At 42.8% G+C, this 17,498-nt stretch overlaps 1 protein-coding gene across 2 annotated transcripts in view; it reads right to left on the reverse strand.

The window, feature by feature from the left end:
- LOC145358288 (rab-like protein 6) overlaps window positions 1–17,498 on the reverse strand; it is a 132,598-nt gene that overhangs the window by 72,896 nt on the left and 42,204 nt on the right. For both annotated transcript variants that reach the window (XM_080212182.1, XM_080212183.1), the window contains one exon: window positions 2,732–2,872. In XM_080212182.1, the coding sequence (XP_080068308.1) occupies window positions 2,732–2,872 (141 nt within the window). The remainder of the gene's footprint in view (window positions 1–2,731; window positions 2,873–17,498) is intronic.

Below are 17,498 nucleotides of genomic sequence, written 5' to 3' on the forward strand. Positions count from 1 at the left end.
GTAAATGGCAGAACCCTTAAGAGTATTGCTAGGCAAAATCATTATTAATTATTAATAATTATTAATAAATTAGCATTTCCTATAATGAGTAACATCTCATGATTCATATGAGAGCATTGATAGGCTGATAAGATGTATAGGTACACAGGTCACTGAAAGTGGCAATGCAGGTGGAGAAGGTAGTCAAGAAGGCATACGGCACGCTTGCTTTCATCGGCTGTGGTATTGAATTTAAAAATTGGCAAGTCATGTTGCAGCTTTAACCTTAGTTCGGACACACTTGGAATATAGTGTTCAATTCTGGTCGCCACACTACCAGAAGGATGTGGAGGCTTTGGAGAGGGTACAGAGAAGATTCACCAGGATTTTGCCTGGCATGAAGGGCATTAGCTATGACAGGTTGGAGAGACTTGGTTTGTTCTCACTAGAGCGACAGATGTTGAGGAGCTACTAGCTTTTGCTACCAAATAAACTGGTTGGACTTGAACCTGATCTAGTGAGACTTCTTGCTGTGAGGCAGCAGTGCTAACCACTGTGCCAGCTCATAGTGCGAAGAATGCAATTCAAGTCAGGATAAGACCACAAGTAGGAAAATCAAGTCTGCACTGGCCTTTCAGGAACAATGTGGAGATGCCAGCATTGGACTGGGGTAAACACAGTAAGAAGTCTCACAACACCAGGCTAAAGTCCAACAGGTTTATTTGGTAGCAAAAGCCATTAGCTTTCGGAGTGCTGCTACTTCGTCAGGCGAGTGACAAAGGAACAGCATGCGCTCTGAAAGCTAGTAGCATTTGCTGCCAAATACACCTCTTGAACTTTAGCCTGGTGTTGTGAGACTTCTTACTGTAACTTCAGGAATATATTCTGCATCCTGGAAAATTTGCATATGCAGCAAAGGCCTGTGTTTCTCAGAAACCTGGATTGCTGTCTTTATTTCCAGATCTGGTCAGGATACACCAGGCTTATTTTAACACAATTACCCCATACATCTACATGATAAAAACATATATGTCTCTCCTGCTCCTTTCAGACACTTGATTTTTCTAGTTTCTCTTTGGTCACATCCTACATCTGGAACTTTGACTATCTTTTCAATTAAAAATATGGAGTTCAGTTCTGACTGTGTACTGATCATGGAGAACTGCTCTACTTTAGCCAGTTACACTAAGAATAGTTTATGTTTACCAATAGCTTTGAAGCCAAAGCCAAGTAAAGAAAATGATTGATATGATCAAGGTATTCAATAGCTTTCTGGTTTTTGGGTTCCATGCCTCAGAGATCTGTTTTGGGGCCACTGCTGTTTGTAATTTTTATTAATGATCTGGATGAGGGTATAGTTGGGTGGATTAGTAAATTTGCTGATGACACCAAAGTCGGAGGTGTGGTAGATAGTGAGGAAGGGTGTCATAGTTTGCAGGGAGACTTGGACAGGTTGCAGAGCTGGGCCGCGAGGTGGCGGATGGAGTTTAATGCGGAGAAGTGTGAGGTAATTCACTTTGGTAGGAATAACAGATGTGTCGAGTATAGGGCTAACGGGAGGACTCTGAATAGTATGGATGAACAGAGGGATCTAGGTGTATGTGTACATAGATCCCTGAAAGTTGGGAATCAAGTAGATAAGGTTGTTAAGAAGGCATACGGTGTCTTGGCGTTTATTGGTAGGGGGATTGAATTTAGGAGTCGCAGCGTCATGTTGCAACTGTACACAACTCTGGTGCGGCCGCACTTGGAGTATTGTGTGCAGTTCTGGTCCCCACATTATAGGAAGGATGTGGAGTTTGGGGGCGTTTAAGAGATCCGTGGATAGGTTTATGGATGGAAAGGGATTGGTTTAGGTTAGAGGGTCATTGCTTTTTTAATTGGTCGGCGCAACATCGTGGGCCGAAGGGCCTGTTCCGCGCTGTTATGTTCTATGTTCTATGACTTTTCCACAGCCTTTATTAATAATTATTAATAAATTACATTTCCTATAACGAGTAACATCTCATGATTCATATGAGAGCACTGATAGGCTGAGGCTATCAGTTACTGAATTTGCTCTTTATAACTTTTATTCCATCCAAAAAATTCCAACTGAATCTCATTCATAATCTCCATGCGAGGGGCAAACTACATCCAAGCTGATAAGATGAGGCTTTGCACCCCATCTCAGGCTTGATCTGACTCTTCATCTTAGCCCAGTGATCGAGATGGCATTGAAAAATTGCAGCAGGCAATGCCTCAGTTTAATCACAATAGTTAGCCCTGATCATGACTCTCTACCCTAGCCTGGGAGATCAAACCACCCGATCAGTGATTCTCCGTGCTACCTAAGTCCTCTCCAGGCCTTTGCTATCTGCAGACAGGACTATCCTGTTGCTCTCCAACCAAACTTTACACTCAGTAAACATTAGTTTATCTGAAACTTCGCTGTCTGTATCATCATCCATGCTCATTCCCCAGCACAATGCTGCTGACCTTTATTGGCTCCCACTCTTCCAACACCTCAAGTTTAAGATGATCAAGTCTATATCTAAATTTATTTCATCTCTTTCCGCCAGTCCCATCCCTGTCCTCCATGTTTTCAGACACCTTCCACTCCCCTAACATTCACTCTAACATTCACTCTTGGCAATAGTCAACCTTTGCTTCTTGTTTAATAAACAACAATTTATCCAGATGCCCTTATTTTCCCAAGTGAGATTGAGTTAACCCAGCTGGGAATGTTGATGCATGTCGGTTTTTGCCATACCTGTTGCTGCTCTTGATGAAGTCCCTGACATCATCAGGCAGGATGACCCGATGCTCTCCCATATCACGGTGGTTCCCAAGCACACAGACTGGAATGTGGTCTGGTACTTTTGGAAGCTCTTTCATGATATAACTGAATGTCCTGCAGAAACAAAGGAGGGAATTAATCAATGCAGCTTCTGCTTCCTAAATTAATCCTTTCCAGATATTAGTATGAGTCATTACACTGTTGACCTAGTAATCCAGAAAAGAAAACTCAAATCTAGAAATCAATTACAAAACTGTTTCAGTAGAAGCATTGGTGAATGACAGATCGCCAACATAACCAATACAGCAACAAGGAACAAACATTTCAACTAAACTGAATAAAATATTAATCTATTACATACAGCAGTGGACCAGCTATCTGTGAAAACATCACAAGAACCCAACCTCAGCAGATCTAAAATGAACAAAAGCAGTCGCAATACATTATAGCAGATACAGAGGCGGAATTGGAAAAGCAAAGCACAACTGCAAGAGTGTTCAAACTATAAAAAAAATAAAAACCTACAGTGCAGAAAGAGGCCATACAGCCCATCAAGTCTGCACCGACCACAATCCCAGCCAGGCCCTATCCCCATGTCCCTACACGTTTACCCACTGATCCCTCTAACCCAAGCATCTCAGGACACTAAGGTCAGTTTTTTTAGCATCGCCAATCAACCTAACCCACACATCTTTGGACTGTGGGAGGAAACCGGAGCACCCAGAGGAAACCCACACAGACACGAGGAGAATGTGCAAACTCCACACAGACAGTGACCCAAAGCCAGGAATCGAACCTAGGTCCTTGGAGCTGTAAAACAACAGTGCTAACCACTGTGCTACCGTGCTGCCCCTCAGTCATCTTTAACCTGATGGACTGCACACACCAGGTGGGTGGGTGGGGGAGGTGGTGTGGTGAGTGGATGAGGGGAGGGTAAAAGTGGCAAAGTGTTTATATACAGGGTGAGGGGATAAGGGTTTGCAGGCAAAGGATGGGGGGGGGCGGTAGGGGAGTGGGGAGAGTGACAATATATGCCTTTAAGAGATGTATTATGTCATGTTTCTTGTGAAGGGACAGTTTTATTCTGCAGCTCAGGTTATGGTGATTATCTGCAGCTAGCAGACCACATGCTGAACATGCAGCAAAATAATTACCTGCCAATTAGTGGGGTATTTATATTCGGAACATAGAACATGAGAATTAGGAACAGCAGTAGGTAACTCAGCCCTTCCAGCCTGCTCTGCCAATCAGACCATGGCTGATCACCACCCCCTTACCTGCTTCCCATAACTTTTTATCCCATTTATCTGAAATGTATCTATCTCCTTCTTGAAATCATTTAATAGAACATAGAAAAACTACAGCACAAACAGGCCCTTCGGCCCACAAGTTGAACAGGTCATATCCCTACCTACTAGGCTTACCTATAACCCTCAATCCTACTAAGTTCCATATACTCATCCAGAAGTCTCTTAAAAGACCCCAGTGAGTTCGCCTCCACCACCACCAACGGCAGCTGATTCCACTCACCCATCACCCTCTGAGTGAAAAACTTACCCCTGACATCTCCTCTGTATCTGCTCCCCGGCCCCTTAAACCTGTGTCCTCTCATAGCGACCGTTTCAGCCCTGGGAAATAGCCTCCGAGAATCCACCCGATCTATACCTCTCAACATCTTATAAACCTCTATCAGGTCACCTCTCATCCTTTGTCTCTCCAGGGAGAAAAAACTGAGTTCCCTCAACTTATCCTCATAAGGCATGCCACCCAATCCAGGCAACATCCTTGTAAATCTCCTCTGTACCCTTTCAATAGCTTCCACATCTTTCTTGTAATGAGGCGACCAGAACTGCGCACAGTACTCCAACTGGGGTCTGACTAGGGACTTATAAAGCTGCAGCATTATTTCCCAACTCCTAAACTCAGTCCCTCGATTAATGAAGGCCAGTACACCATACGCCTTCTTGACCACATTCCCTACCTGCGAGGCCGATTTAAGAGTCCTATGGACCCGGACCCCAAGGTCCTTCTGATCCTCTACACTGCTAAGAGTAAGTTAATGCTTAGTTTTATTCTTAGTTAATGCAGTTTTGTTATTTTTTTTTGGATGGTCCCCCGGGGTTTCAGAGTAGGGTTTAATTAGGTTGATTGACAAGAAGAAAATCATGTGAATAGGTGGAGCTAGGCTTACAAACAGGTAGGCTGGCAGTTGCTCTTTCTCTCTCTGTAAATTGAAGTCTAGGATCTGCTGGAAAATAGGTATCTCTCTCCAGAGGTTTGCAAATGGCAAAAGATGTTTTCTCCCTCTCTGTCTTTGAAGTTTTGCTGTCCGAGAATCAGAAGACAGGTATGTCTCTGTATCTCTGTCCAAAGGCGTTAAAAGGCTGAAGGACTAGCAACTCAAGTTTTGCCAACTGATTCTCAAGAGGCAGCACAGTGGCAGTTAGCACTGCTGTCTCACAGCGCCAGGGATCCGCCTCAGGTCACTGTCTGTGTGGAATTTGCACGTTCTCTCATGTCTGCCCGGGTTTCCTCCAGGTACTCTGGTTTCCTCCCACAGTTCAAAGATGTGCAGGTTAAGTTGATTGGCCATGCTAAATTGACCCTAGTGTCAGGGGATTAGTAGGGTAAATATGTGGAGTTATGGGAACAGGGCCTGAGTGGGATTGTGGTCAGTGCAGACTTGATGGGCTGAATGATCTCTTTCTGCACTGCAGAGATTCAATGATTCTATGTGGAGTTCACATCTATGGGGATATTGCTTAAATTGGAATAGAGTTAAGCAATTAAGTACATCTTATCATGTTTAAGTATTTCAATTGGTGAAACCTATGCTAATATGCCAGAAGGTAAGGGGGCATGGAGTTGGGGGTAGGGTGTTAGCGTGGATAGAGGATTGGCTGTCAAATAGGAGGCAGAGGGTGGGGGTTAATGGGTGCTATTCGGATTGACGGTTGGTGACTAGTGGAGTGCCCCAGGGGTCGGTGCTGGGGCCTCAGCTATTTACCATTTATATAGATGATCTGGAGGAGGGAACCGAGTGTATGGTGTCGAAATTTGCTGATGACACCAAGATTGGTGGAACGGCAAATTGTGCGGAGGGTGTGAAGAGTCTGCAGAAGGATCTAGACAGGCTGGGTGAATGGGCCAGGAACTGGCAAATGGAATTTAATGTTGGCAAGTGTGAGGTGGTCCACTTTGGTAGGAATAATGGTAGGAAGGACTATTACTTACGTGGCGAAAAGCTGCAGCAGGCGACGGTGCAGAGGGACCTCGGGGTCCTTGTGCATGAGTCGCAAAAACCCAGCCTGCAGGTGCAGCAGGTGGTCAGGAAGGCTAATGGGATGCTGGCTTTCATAGCAAGGGGGATTGAATATAAAAGTAGGGAGGTCTTGCTGCAGCTGTATAGGGCATTGGTGAGGCTGCAGCTGGAGTACTGTGTGCAGTTTTGGTCGCCACACTTACGCAAGGATATTTTGGCCTTGGAGGGAGTGCAGAGGAGGTTTACTAGGCTGATGCCGGAGTTGAGGGGGTTGAGCTATGAGGAGAGGCTGAATAAACTAGGCTTGTACTCGTTAGAGTTTAGAAGAATGAGGGGAGATCTCATTGAGACATATAAGATGATGAATGGGATGGATAGGATAGAGGTGGAGAGACTCTTCCCGCTCAGAAAGGGCAGTAGGACTAGGGGGCACAGCCTCAAGATAAAGGGGGGGCGGTTTAGAACGGAGTTGAGGAGGAACTTCTTCACTCAAAGGGTGGTGAATCTCTGGAATTCTCTGCCCGTTGAAGTGGTGGAGGCTGCCTCGCTCAATATTTTTAAGACGCAGGTTGATGGGTTTTTGATAAGCGAGGGGATTAAGGGTTATGGGGAGAGGGCGGGAATGTGGAACTGAGCCACGACAGATTAGCCATGATCTTATTGAATGGTGGGGGAGGCTCGAAGGGCTAGATGGCCTACTCCTGCTCCTATTTCTTATGTTCTTAATTCTTTTTGTTATATTAACAAATGCTGTTAAATAAAAGTTTGCTTAAACAAGAACTTCTCAGTGGGTCAACAGAATCGTATCTTGAGTGAAACACCTTATTCTCACACTAATGCCAACATCAATAATAGTTGGGGTCTAGTCTAACTTTATACTATACTTTGGAGTTTCTGATCTGGTCCCTAACAAAACTGGGGCTCTTGTAGGAAATTCCTAGTTTGATTGAGGATTATTGCGCTCAAAAACAGCGAGTGTTGAATATTTGTGGGTTTTTTTTAGGCGTTGCATTCAGTTAAAGTAGGGGGTGATTTGTAGAATAATGGTTCTTTCAGTGGCTAAAGTTTTCCTGGATGTGGAAGAAGTCACTCGGGGTGGTTTATAAACATTGGTAAGTTTTTGGAATTGACCATCAAGCTGCAGTTAATGTTACCTGAAGGAGAGAGGAGGGCAGAAATGGACAGCTCAGTATTTAAACTTGCCAGAAATATACTCTGCATTGGAATTGACTAGAATTCAATCACAAATGAAACAACTTGAATCAGAAGTCAGAGTGCAAGAGAGAGAGAGGAACAAAGAATAATGGAAATGAAACATTTTGAATTACAATTAAAAGCAGAGGAAGGGAAAAAAGAAATAGCTCTGGCGAAAGAGAATTTGAACTTTGAAAACTGGAACTGAAAATGAATGTCTACTTATACATAAGAACATCAGAAATAGGAGCAGGAGTAGGCCAACTAGCCCTTCGAGCCTGCCCCGCCATTCAATAAGATCATGGCTGATCTGAAGTGGCTCAGTTCCACTTTCCCGCCCTCTCCCCATAACCCTTTCTCACCATACTTAATATGGTGGAGGCTAAGGTGAAGTCTGGGAGTAGCCATGAGGACAACAAGGCAGAGCAAACCCAACCGCAGTCAAAGGCCTAGTAGGAATATGTTCAAACGCTGCCAAGGTTTGACAAGACGTAGAAGCTTTTTCCATTTCATTTGACAAAGTAGTTAAACAAATGAGACGGATACAGACCATGTGGGTATTACTAACTCAAACTAAGTTGTAGAGCTACTGAGGTATAAAAAGCCATCTTAAGTGCATATGAACTACTGCCAGAAACCTACAGACAAAAGTTCAGAAATCTAAGGAAGGAGCCAGCTCAAGCTTGAAAGGTTCAAAGGATCAAAGTAACGTTGACACGTGGATAAACACTTTGAAAATAGGTAAGACATATGAAGTTCTCAAAAAAGGTTTTTTTTGGAGGAGTTTAAAAATTCACTTCCCGAAGTAGTAAGAACTCACATGGAAGGGCAGAAGGTTGCAAGGTTAGCAACAGAAATGGCAGATGATTGAGTTAGTTAATAAATCAAGGTTTGGGTTTCAACATCAGTTTCAATCTGTGAGGGAGGGAAACTGGGGAAGAGAGAAATCCTCACGTGGTCAAGGCAAAGGAGATCTTGTTGGAGATAGTAAAGGTAATTAATCAGGTTAAAAAGGAAACATATGAAGGTGGGAGAGAAATAAAAAGCCTCAGGTTTTTCAATTTTAATAAAGTAGGCCACACAAAGTTGCAATGTTGGGGCTTAAGAAAAGCACTGGGAAAACAGACTGGGTAAAACAGCACAAGTCTGTGGGGTTTGTTAAAGGAAAGCCCAGTTGAAACTAAAGAGGTGCAAACGAATGTATGGCCTGGTCAGGGATCGATAGATAAAAAAGTGCCTGATTTCTTTCAAGTTTATTCATGTGTACCAGGAGAGGTTGATAAAGAAGGTAAGACTTTAAGAGATACAGAAGCAAGCCAATCTTTGATTGTAAGAGATGAGGAGTTTGGAAAGAGTATTGCCAGAAAAGGTGTTAATATGTGGAATTCAGGGTGAGAAAAGTATGGAACATATAGGGAACATAAGTGTTCCATTACATAAGGTAAGGTTGGAGAGTCCAGTGAAAAGTGAAGTGATGACAGAAGTAATAGAGAAATTATCTTTTCCAGGAATACAGTTTACCTTAGGTAATGATACAGGCGGGTCACAAGAAAGAGTCATGCCTATTGTAATTGAAAAGCCAGTGGAAATCAAACAATTTGAGTTGTTGCAGGAAGCATATCCTGGGATACTTCCTGTGTGGTAACAAGATTACAAAGCCACAGGGTGAGACAGGCGGAAAAGGGGTGTTGAAGGGTCAATAGTGAGGATGCAAAATTTTGAGGTGAAGGGCAGGAGATTTAGAGGGAATTTGAAGAAAAACATTTTCACCCAGAGGGTGGTGGGAGTAAGTAACACACTGCCCGTGGATGAGCACTTGAAATATTGTAACATTCAAGGCTATGGGTCAAGCGCTTGAAAGAAGGATTAATGCAGATTTAGTTGGTGCAGACCCAATGGGCCAAGAACCTCTTCTGTACTATATGATTTTATGACTCTAAAGATAAAGAAGTTAAAAATCCATTAGCAGAAACCATAAAGGGCAAAACAAGTAGAGGATGAAGCAGGTATCTTTAGTTCAGGAAAGGTGGCAGAATTACGATAGAAAGATGTAGAGCTAAAGCAGTTGTATCAAAAAGCATTCACTGAAGAAGAATCTGAGTGTATACCTGAATGTTATTACATTAAAAATAAAGTCTTAATGAAGTGGAGGCCTTTACATACTCAGGCAGACGGAAAATGGGCAGTAATTAATTAAGTTATTGGGGCAGCATGGTAGTACAGTGGTTAGCACTGCTGCTTCACAGTTCCAGGGACCTGGGTTTGATTCCCAGCTCGGGTCACTGTCTGTGTGGAATTTGAACATTCTCCTCGTGTCTGCATGGGTTTCCTCGGGTGCTCCAGTTTCCTCTCTCAGTCCAAAAATATGCGGGTTAGATTGATTGGCCATGCTAAAATTGCCCCTTAGTGTCCTGAGATGCTTAGGTTAGAGGGATTAGCGGGTAAAATATGTAGGGATATGGGGGTAGGGCCTGGGTGGGTTTGTGGTCAGTGCAGACTCGATGGGCCGAAGGGCTTCTTTCTGCACTATAGCATTCTATGATTGATTTTTATGTTACTGGTGGGGTATAGTTGGGAGTAGCTCATGAAATATCAGTGGGAAATCATTTAGCAGTAAGGAAAACTCAAGAAAAAAATACAGAAACATTTTTATTGGCCTGGACTGCTTAAAGATTGGCTGAACTTTTCCAGACGTGTCAGGTAATAGGAAAAACTAAAGCATTAATAAAACCAGTGCCCGATTCCCATTTCGGAAATTGAGGAACCTTTTACAAGAGTCTTGATTGTGTAGGATCCTTGCCTCACATGAAAAGTGGGAATTGGTATTTGTGAATCATAATGGATGTGTCTATTAGATTTCCAGAGACTGTTCCATTGTGCAATATTGCAGTTAAAAGGATTACATGAACATAGAAACTCAAAGCAGTAGGCCATTCAGCCCTTCGAGCCTACTCTGCCATTCATTTTGATCATGGCCAATCATCAAATTCAATATCCTGATCCTCCCCTTCCCCCATTAATCCCTTTAGCCTCGAGAGCTTATCTAATTTCTTCTTGAAATCACAAATTTTGGCTCAACACACATTCACCTCTCTGGGTGAAGAAAACTTTCTTCACCTCAGGCCATAATTCATCCTCAAACTACAACCCGAGTTCTGGACTCCCCCACCATTGGGAACATTCTTTCTGAATCTACCCTGTTTATACGTTTCTATAAGATCCCCTCTCATTCTTCTAAATTTCAGTGAATATGATCTTAGTCAACTTAGTGTCTCCTCATATGACAGACCTACCATCGCAGGAATCAGCCTGGTAAACCTTCGCTATACTCCCACTATAGCAAGAACATCCTTCTTCAGATAAGGACCCCAAAGCTGCACACAATAATCCAGGTGTGGCCTCTTCAACACCTTATACAATTGTAGTAAAACATCCCTTTTCCTATACTCAAATTCTCTCATTATGAAGGCCAATATGCCATTTGCCTTCTTTACTGCCTGCTGCACCTGCACTTGTCGATTGTCAAGGAGTTACTTATATTTTCACTAGATAAAGATTAGCCACAGAAATCTAATCAGATCAAGGATCAAATTTTATGTCAAAGTTATTCAGGAAAGTCATGGGTAGCTTAGGAGATGAAACAATTTAAATAAACTGCACACCATCCAGAATCACAGGGAGCTTTGGAGTACAGGCACCAGGCTTTAAAGACCTTGTTGAGGACCTATAGATGATTGGGATAAATTTGCACTTTTTGCAATTAGGGATGTACCTAATGAATCAACTAAATTCAGTCCACTTGAATTAGTTTTTATCATGAGGTGAGGGCACCACTTAATTGATCAAGAAGAAATTGGTGAGTTAGCGTTCTGAGACTACATTGTTGGGCTATGTGTCAAACTTTTAGGGAGTGATTAACTAGGGCTGAGTTGGCTGGACAGCATTTGAAAGTTGCTCAGCATGTGATGAAACAAGAAATGATGAAGGAATCAAAAATTTGTGGTTCTGCTAGAGGGGATAAAGTATAGTATTACTACCTGTGGTAGGTAAGAACATAAGAAATAGGAGCAGGAGTAGGCCATCTAGCCCTTCGAGCCTGCCCTGTCATTCAATAAGATCATGGCTGCTCTGAAGTGGATCAGTTCCACATTCCTGCTTTCTCCCCATAACCCTTAATTCTAAACCCTTAACCCTACCAAAAACCTATCTACCCGTGACTTAAATATATTTAGCGAGGTAGCCTCCACCACTTCAACGGGCAGAGAATTCCAGAGATTCACCACCCTTTGAGTGAAGAAGTTCCTCCTCAACTCGGATGTAAACTGCCCCCCCTTATCTTGAGGCTGTGCCCTCTAGTCTGCTATCCTTTCTAAGCGGGAAGAATCTCTCTACCTCTACCCTATCCATCCCTTTCATTATCTTATACGTCTCTATAAGATCCCCTCTCATCCTTCTAAACTCCAATGAGTACAGACCCAGTCTATTTAGTCTCTCTTCATGGTCCAACTCCCTCATCTCCGGTATCAGCCTAGTGAACCTCCTCTGCACTCCCTCCAAGACCAAAATATCCTTGCGCAAGTGCGGCGACCAAAACTGCACACAGTACTCCAGCTGCGGCCTCACCAGTACCCTGTACAGTTGCAGCAAGACCTCCCTACTTTTATATTCTATTCCCCTCGCTATAACGGCCAGCATTCCATTCACCTTCTTGATCACAAGATGAACATTTAAAAGCAAGGTTTAACGGGCCTCATCAAATTGAGAGGTAGTTGAATGAAGTGAATTATTTAATAAGAACGCCAGATAGAAGGAAGACATGCAGTGCGTCATGTGAATATTGTTGTGACAGTAATTGCAGATTGGTGTTCATAAAATTGTAAAGTGCTAGGGAGAAGCATTGCATGGTCCCATTAAAAGGTGGTGCTTAGAGACTTCAAAAAGAAATGCAAGTTCATAGGGAGCCCAAACTGAAACATCTGTATCAAAAGGCCAAGCAGCAGATTTTACCAAAACAGGCTTTTACATTTAGCCAATCAATTTGAATCGGCACTTAGATATCAAGAACCTATAAATTTAAATCCGATGGTTTTGACAACCCAGGACTAATTCTATTGTGGGAAATATTGATGTCATTACAGGTGTAAAAGGGGGCAGTAGGACAAAAAGAGACAGCAACTGCCACCTGCCAGAGAAAACAACTCACAATTCTCGAGAGAGAGGGAATCACTGGCTCTCATAGTTCATCGATGTCTTAGAGAAAGCACCATCTAGATAGCAAAGATACCAAAAAAGAAAGAAGTTCCAGACAGAAGAATTAACAGAAAAGGTCCAGAATATTCCAGGAGGCACAAAACCTGGTTGTAATTTACAGAGTGACTAAATTCTACTTTTGTTAATGAGTGGGAATTGTATTTATTTAAACAGCACAGAATCTTGATTATTCAGGAATAGACAATAGTTAGAAGGAATTTATTCAGTTAGTTCATAGATTAGTTAATTTATTCACTGTTAGATAAATAAATTGTTATATGGTGATTTTAGAGTGAGTGTCAGAGATTTATTTTGTATTCAACCACTAGAAGTTGCTGAAGAGCAGGTCACACCACTTCACACACATTTTTTACAGATTATAAGGTGAGGTACTCCTCTTTGGGTATTTCGGTGTTAGTTCTCAGAGGGGGGGAAACCAACCTCCACTTTATAACAATATGCTGAAACAGTATTTTGACAGGGAAGGAAAGCAGGAGGATGTATAAGTTGTTACAACGGAGAGTGAAGAAACAAATCCAGATGATTCTAAGTTTGACATTCCTCAGATTTGATTGGATAATGAGAGAGTTATCAGAAATTGGAATAAATTATTGGGTTACCTTCTGGAGGAAAAATCAAAACAACCTGAAAGAGTTATTGTAATCATATGGAGATATATATGGAAATAAACTGGGAAGTACCAAACTAATTATGCATGAGATAGCTGTAGAAAATGCTGTTCCAATTGAGCAATATTTGTGTAGAATAATCCACTCAATTTGGTACAAGTTCAGAAGGAGAAGCTGACTCTTATTTAGCCCGAGATGCAGCAGCTGAATGTCTCGATCAAATACTATATAGAGCTGGTAGATAGTTACAAATCTCAGATAACGAAGGTGCATGGAGGCTGATGAGTGGAACATAAAACTGAAGGGGGAAAAAGAGAACCAGTTATTAGACAATGATGTGAATAAGGAAAGTGAACAGGTGCTGAGACAGATTAAGAAAAGTTGACTAATTTGAACCTGTTCCTCAGTTGTTGAAATTACCTGAGCATAAACTGCAGGATTGTCAGCAACAGCTCGTCATCTATGAGAAGAAAAATGTAGATCAGTCAGCAGTCATATGTGATCTCAAAATGGAGATTGAAGAGCAGAAGTATTTTACTACTGCAAACAAAAGAAAAGGATAACGATGTGAAGTAAGACTGTTTGATGAAACTGTACCATCATTCCAAATGAACTGCTGGAATAATGAATTTATACAGCTTGTACAGATGTGGACACCAAGAGAAATGGTTCTGTTCCTAGCTAGTTGAGTAAATTACAATGGCATAACTGCCACGGTGATCATGGGAGCCATGGTTCCAACAGGTTATGACACCAAAGAGGACAATCTGCTTTACGTCTTTGCCAAAGAATATGCAGAAAATAATGAAGATCTTGAACAAGCAAAGAAATTGATAAACTACCTAGAAAGATGTATCATTGGAGATCTATCATTAGAGACGCGGGAAAGAATTCTGAGCATACCATTTTGCAACAGGAAGTGGAGTTGGACTGCCTGACAGAGAAACAAAGGAGAGTCAACAATAAAGGGGACAGAGATAAAGTGATCTTTATAATGACTCTGATCTCACAGATGTAAAGTTGAGAAAACGTGCAAAGGAACAGGGTTTCTTTGACAAAATCTGTGAGCAGCTTAACCTTCTGGCGAAAAATTACTTCGCTTTGACATTTCGGGACTCTGAACATCAAAAGAGCTGTTAGGAATCAGCGAAGGAAATTAAAAAGTAAATCCAAAGTGGTTTGTGCCATTGTGTATCCAAAGTGAAGTTTCACCTTCTAGGTCCTGCCCAGCTCTCTGAGAACATTGCCAGAACTAATTTACAATCACGATAACAAAGTTGAGCTCAGCCTTGGAATCAATGCAGGATCACGGACTGAAGGAGATTTTTGAAGAGAGAGGAAGCAACTACACAACAGCAGCGTGTCGAGAGAAGGAGAAAAAAGGACATGATTGCTGTGCTTTATCATAACTTTGATGAAAGAAGGAATTTTCAATGTTGGGAGAGAAGAATTGAATTGAACTATATGACTTTATGCTTGTATGCTTAGATTTAATAAATATATATATATTAGAGTACTGATAGTGTGAAACTAAAGGTTTTGAAAAATGGCACCATCTTCACATATTAATGGTTGTTTTTTAAAGTGGGGAGATTATCGGCCTTTAAGAAATGTATTGTGTCATGTTTCTTCTGAAGGGACTGTTTTATACTGCAGCTTTGATTACGGTGCCAATTGTCGGCAGCCAACAGCCCACATGCTGAACATGCAAAAGAATAATTGCTTCGAATTATTAGGATCTTTGTTTTAATCTGAATTAATGCAATTTTCTTCTTTTTTGGACTACGCTGGAGGTTTCAGAGTAGGGTCTATTAAGGTGACTGACAAGACAAAAATCATGTGAATGGGCGAAGCTAGGCTTACAGAGACAAGCAAGCAGTTGCTGTGGAATTTGTACCACAGTCGCTCTTTCTCTCCCACTCTCTCTGTCTGTAAATTAAAGTCTGGGTCCTGCTAGAAGGCAGGTCTTTTTCTCTCTCCAGAGGTCTGCAAATGGTAAGTGGTGTTTTCTCGCACTTTCTGTTTCTGGAGTTCAGCTGTGTCCACTTTCTCTGGAGGCTGCTGCCTGAAAGTCAGAAAGACAGAAGCGTCCATCTCTCTTTGACGTGGAATTGCTGGTGTGGACTGGGGTAAGCACAGTAAGAAGTTTCACTACACCAGGTTAAAATCCAACAGGTTTATTTGGTAGCACAAGCCACAAGCTTTCAAAGCGCTGCTCCTTCATCAGGTGAGTGGGAGTTCTGTTCACAAACAGGGCATATAAAGACACAAACTCAATTTATAAAATAATGGTTGGAATGCGAATCTTTACAGGTAATCAAGTCTTAAAGGTACAGACAATGTGAGTGGAGAGAGGGTTAAGCCCAGGTTAAAGAAATGCATATTGCCTCCAGCCAAGACAGTTAGTGAGATTTTGCAAACGCAGGGAAGTCATGGGAGTTACAGATAGTGGGACATGAACCCAAGATCTCAGTTAAAGCCGTCCTCATGTGTGCGGAACTTGGCTATCAGTTTCTGCTCAGCGATTCTGCGTTGCATGTTATGAAGGCTGCCTTGGAGAACGCTTACCCGAAGATCAGAGGCCGAATGCCCATGATTGCTGAAGTATTGCCCGACAGGAAGACAACACTCCTGCCTGGTGATTGTCGAGCGATGTTCATTCATCCATTATTGTAGGGTCTGCATGGTCTTCCCAGTGTACCATACCTCAGGACATCCTTTCCTGCAGCGTATCAGGTAGGCAACATTGGCCGAGTTGCAAGAGTATGTATCGTACACCTGGTGATGGTGTTTTCACGTGAGATGATGGCATCCATGTCGATGATGATATGGACAAGCCTTCTGTATACACAGGATCTGCTCAGAGGAGTATCGCAATAGACACCTCCAGACGCTGAAAAATGCCTTCATAAAAACAGGATGTGGCGCTTGACTCATTGATCGACAGTTCCGAGGTCACAGCCAAAAACCGCACTACCTCCTCAGAAGACTGGAATACAATGTTAGCAAGTGTGAGGTTATCTACTTTGGTCGAAATAATAGTAGGAGGGATTATTATTTAAAAGGCGAAAAGCTGCAGCATGCTACGGTGCAGAGGGACCTGGGGGTCCTTGTGCACGAATTGCAAAAACCCAGTCTGCAGGTGCAGCAGGTGATCAAGAAGGCGAATGGGATGCTGGCCTTTATAGCAAGGGGGATAGAATATAAAAGCAGGGAGGTCTTACTGCAACTGTACAGGGTACTGGTGAGGCCGCAACTGGAGTACTGTGTGCAGTTTTGGTCGCCATATTTGTGAAAGGATATATTGACCTTGGAGGGAGTGCAGAGAAGGTTCACTAGGCTGATACTGGAGATGAGGGGGTTGGCCTATGAGGGGAGATTGAATAGACTGGGTCTGTACTCGTTGGAGTTTAGAAGGCTGAGGGGGGATCTTATAGAGACATATAAGATAATGAAGGGGATGGATAGGGTAGAGGTAAAGAGATTCTTCCCCCTTAGAAATGATAGCACAACTAGAGGGCACAGCCTCAAGATAAAGGGGGGGGTGCAGTTTAGATCAGAGTTGAGGAGGAACTTCTTCACTCAAAGGGTGGTGAGTCTCTGGAATTCTCTGCCCGTTGAAGTGGTGGAGGCTACCTCGCTGAATACATTTAAATCACGGGCAGATAGGTTTCTGATAGACAAGGGAATTAAGGGTTATGGGGAGAAAGCGGGAAAGTGGAACTGATCCACTTCAGATCAGCCATGATCTTATTGAATGGCGGGGCAGGCTCGAAGGGCTGGATGGCCTACTCCTGCTCCTATTTCTTATGTTCTTACGACAAACACGGGACATGGTAGACAGAGTACCCTTCTTCGTCCATTACTTTCCCGGACTGGAGAAGCTATGATATCTTCTCCAGAGCTTTCAACATGTCATTGATGAAGATGAACATCTCGCCAATGCCATCCCCACACCCCCACTTCTTGCCTTGAAACAACCGCACAACCTCAGACCACTGTTCGCAGCAAACTACCCAACCTTTAGGAGAACAATGACCATGACACCACACAACACTGCCACAGCGATCTCTGCAAGATGTACTGGATCATCGACACGGAAGCCATCATCTCACTTGGTACATACTCTTGTAATTCAGCCAACACTGTCTACCTGATACGCTGCAGGAAGGGATGTCCAGAGGCATGGTATAATGGGGAGACCATGCAAATGCTACGACAACGGATGAATGAACACCGCTCGACAGTCATCAGGCAGGAGTGTTCTCTGTTCAGGAACACTTCAGCAGTCGTGGGCATTCAGCCTCTGATCTTTGTGTAAGCGTTTTGCAAGGTGGCCTTATGACACACGACAGTGGAGAATGGCTGAGCAGAAACTGATAGCCAAGTTCCGCACACGAGGATA

This window comes from Carcharhinus amblyrhynchos, chromosome 25, assembly GCF_965287045.1.
Source record: "Carcharhinus amblyrhynchos chromosome 25, sCarAmb.v2.hapA, whole genome shotgun sequence".
In the NCBI taxonomy this organism is placed as follows: Eukaryota; Metazoa; Chordata; class Chondrichthyes; order Carcharhiniformes; family Carcharhinidae; genus Carcharhinus; species Carcharhinus amblyrhynchos.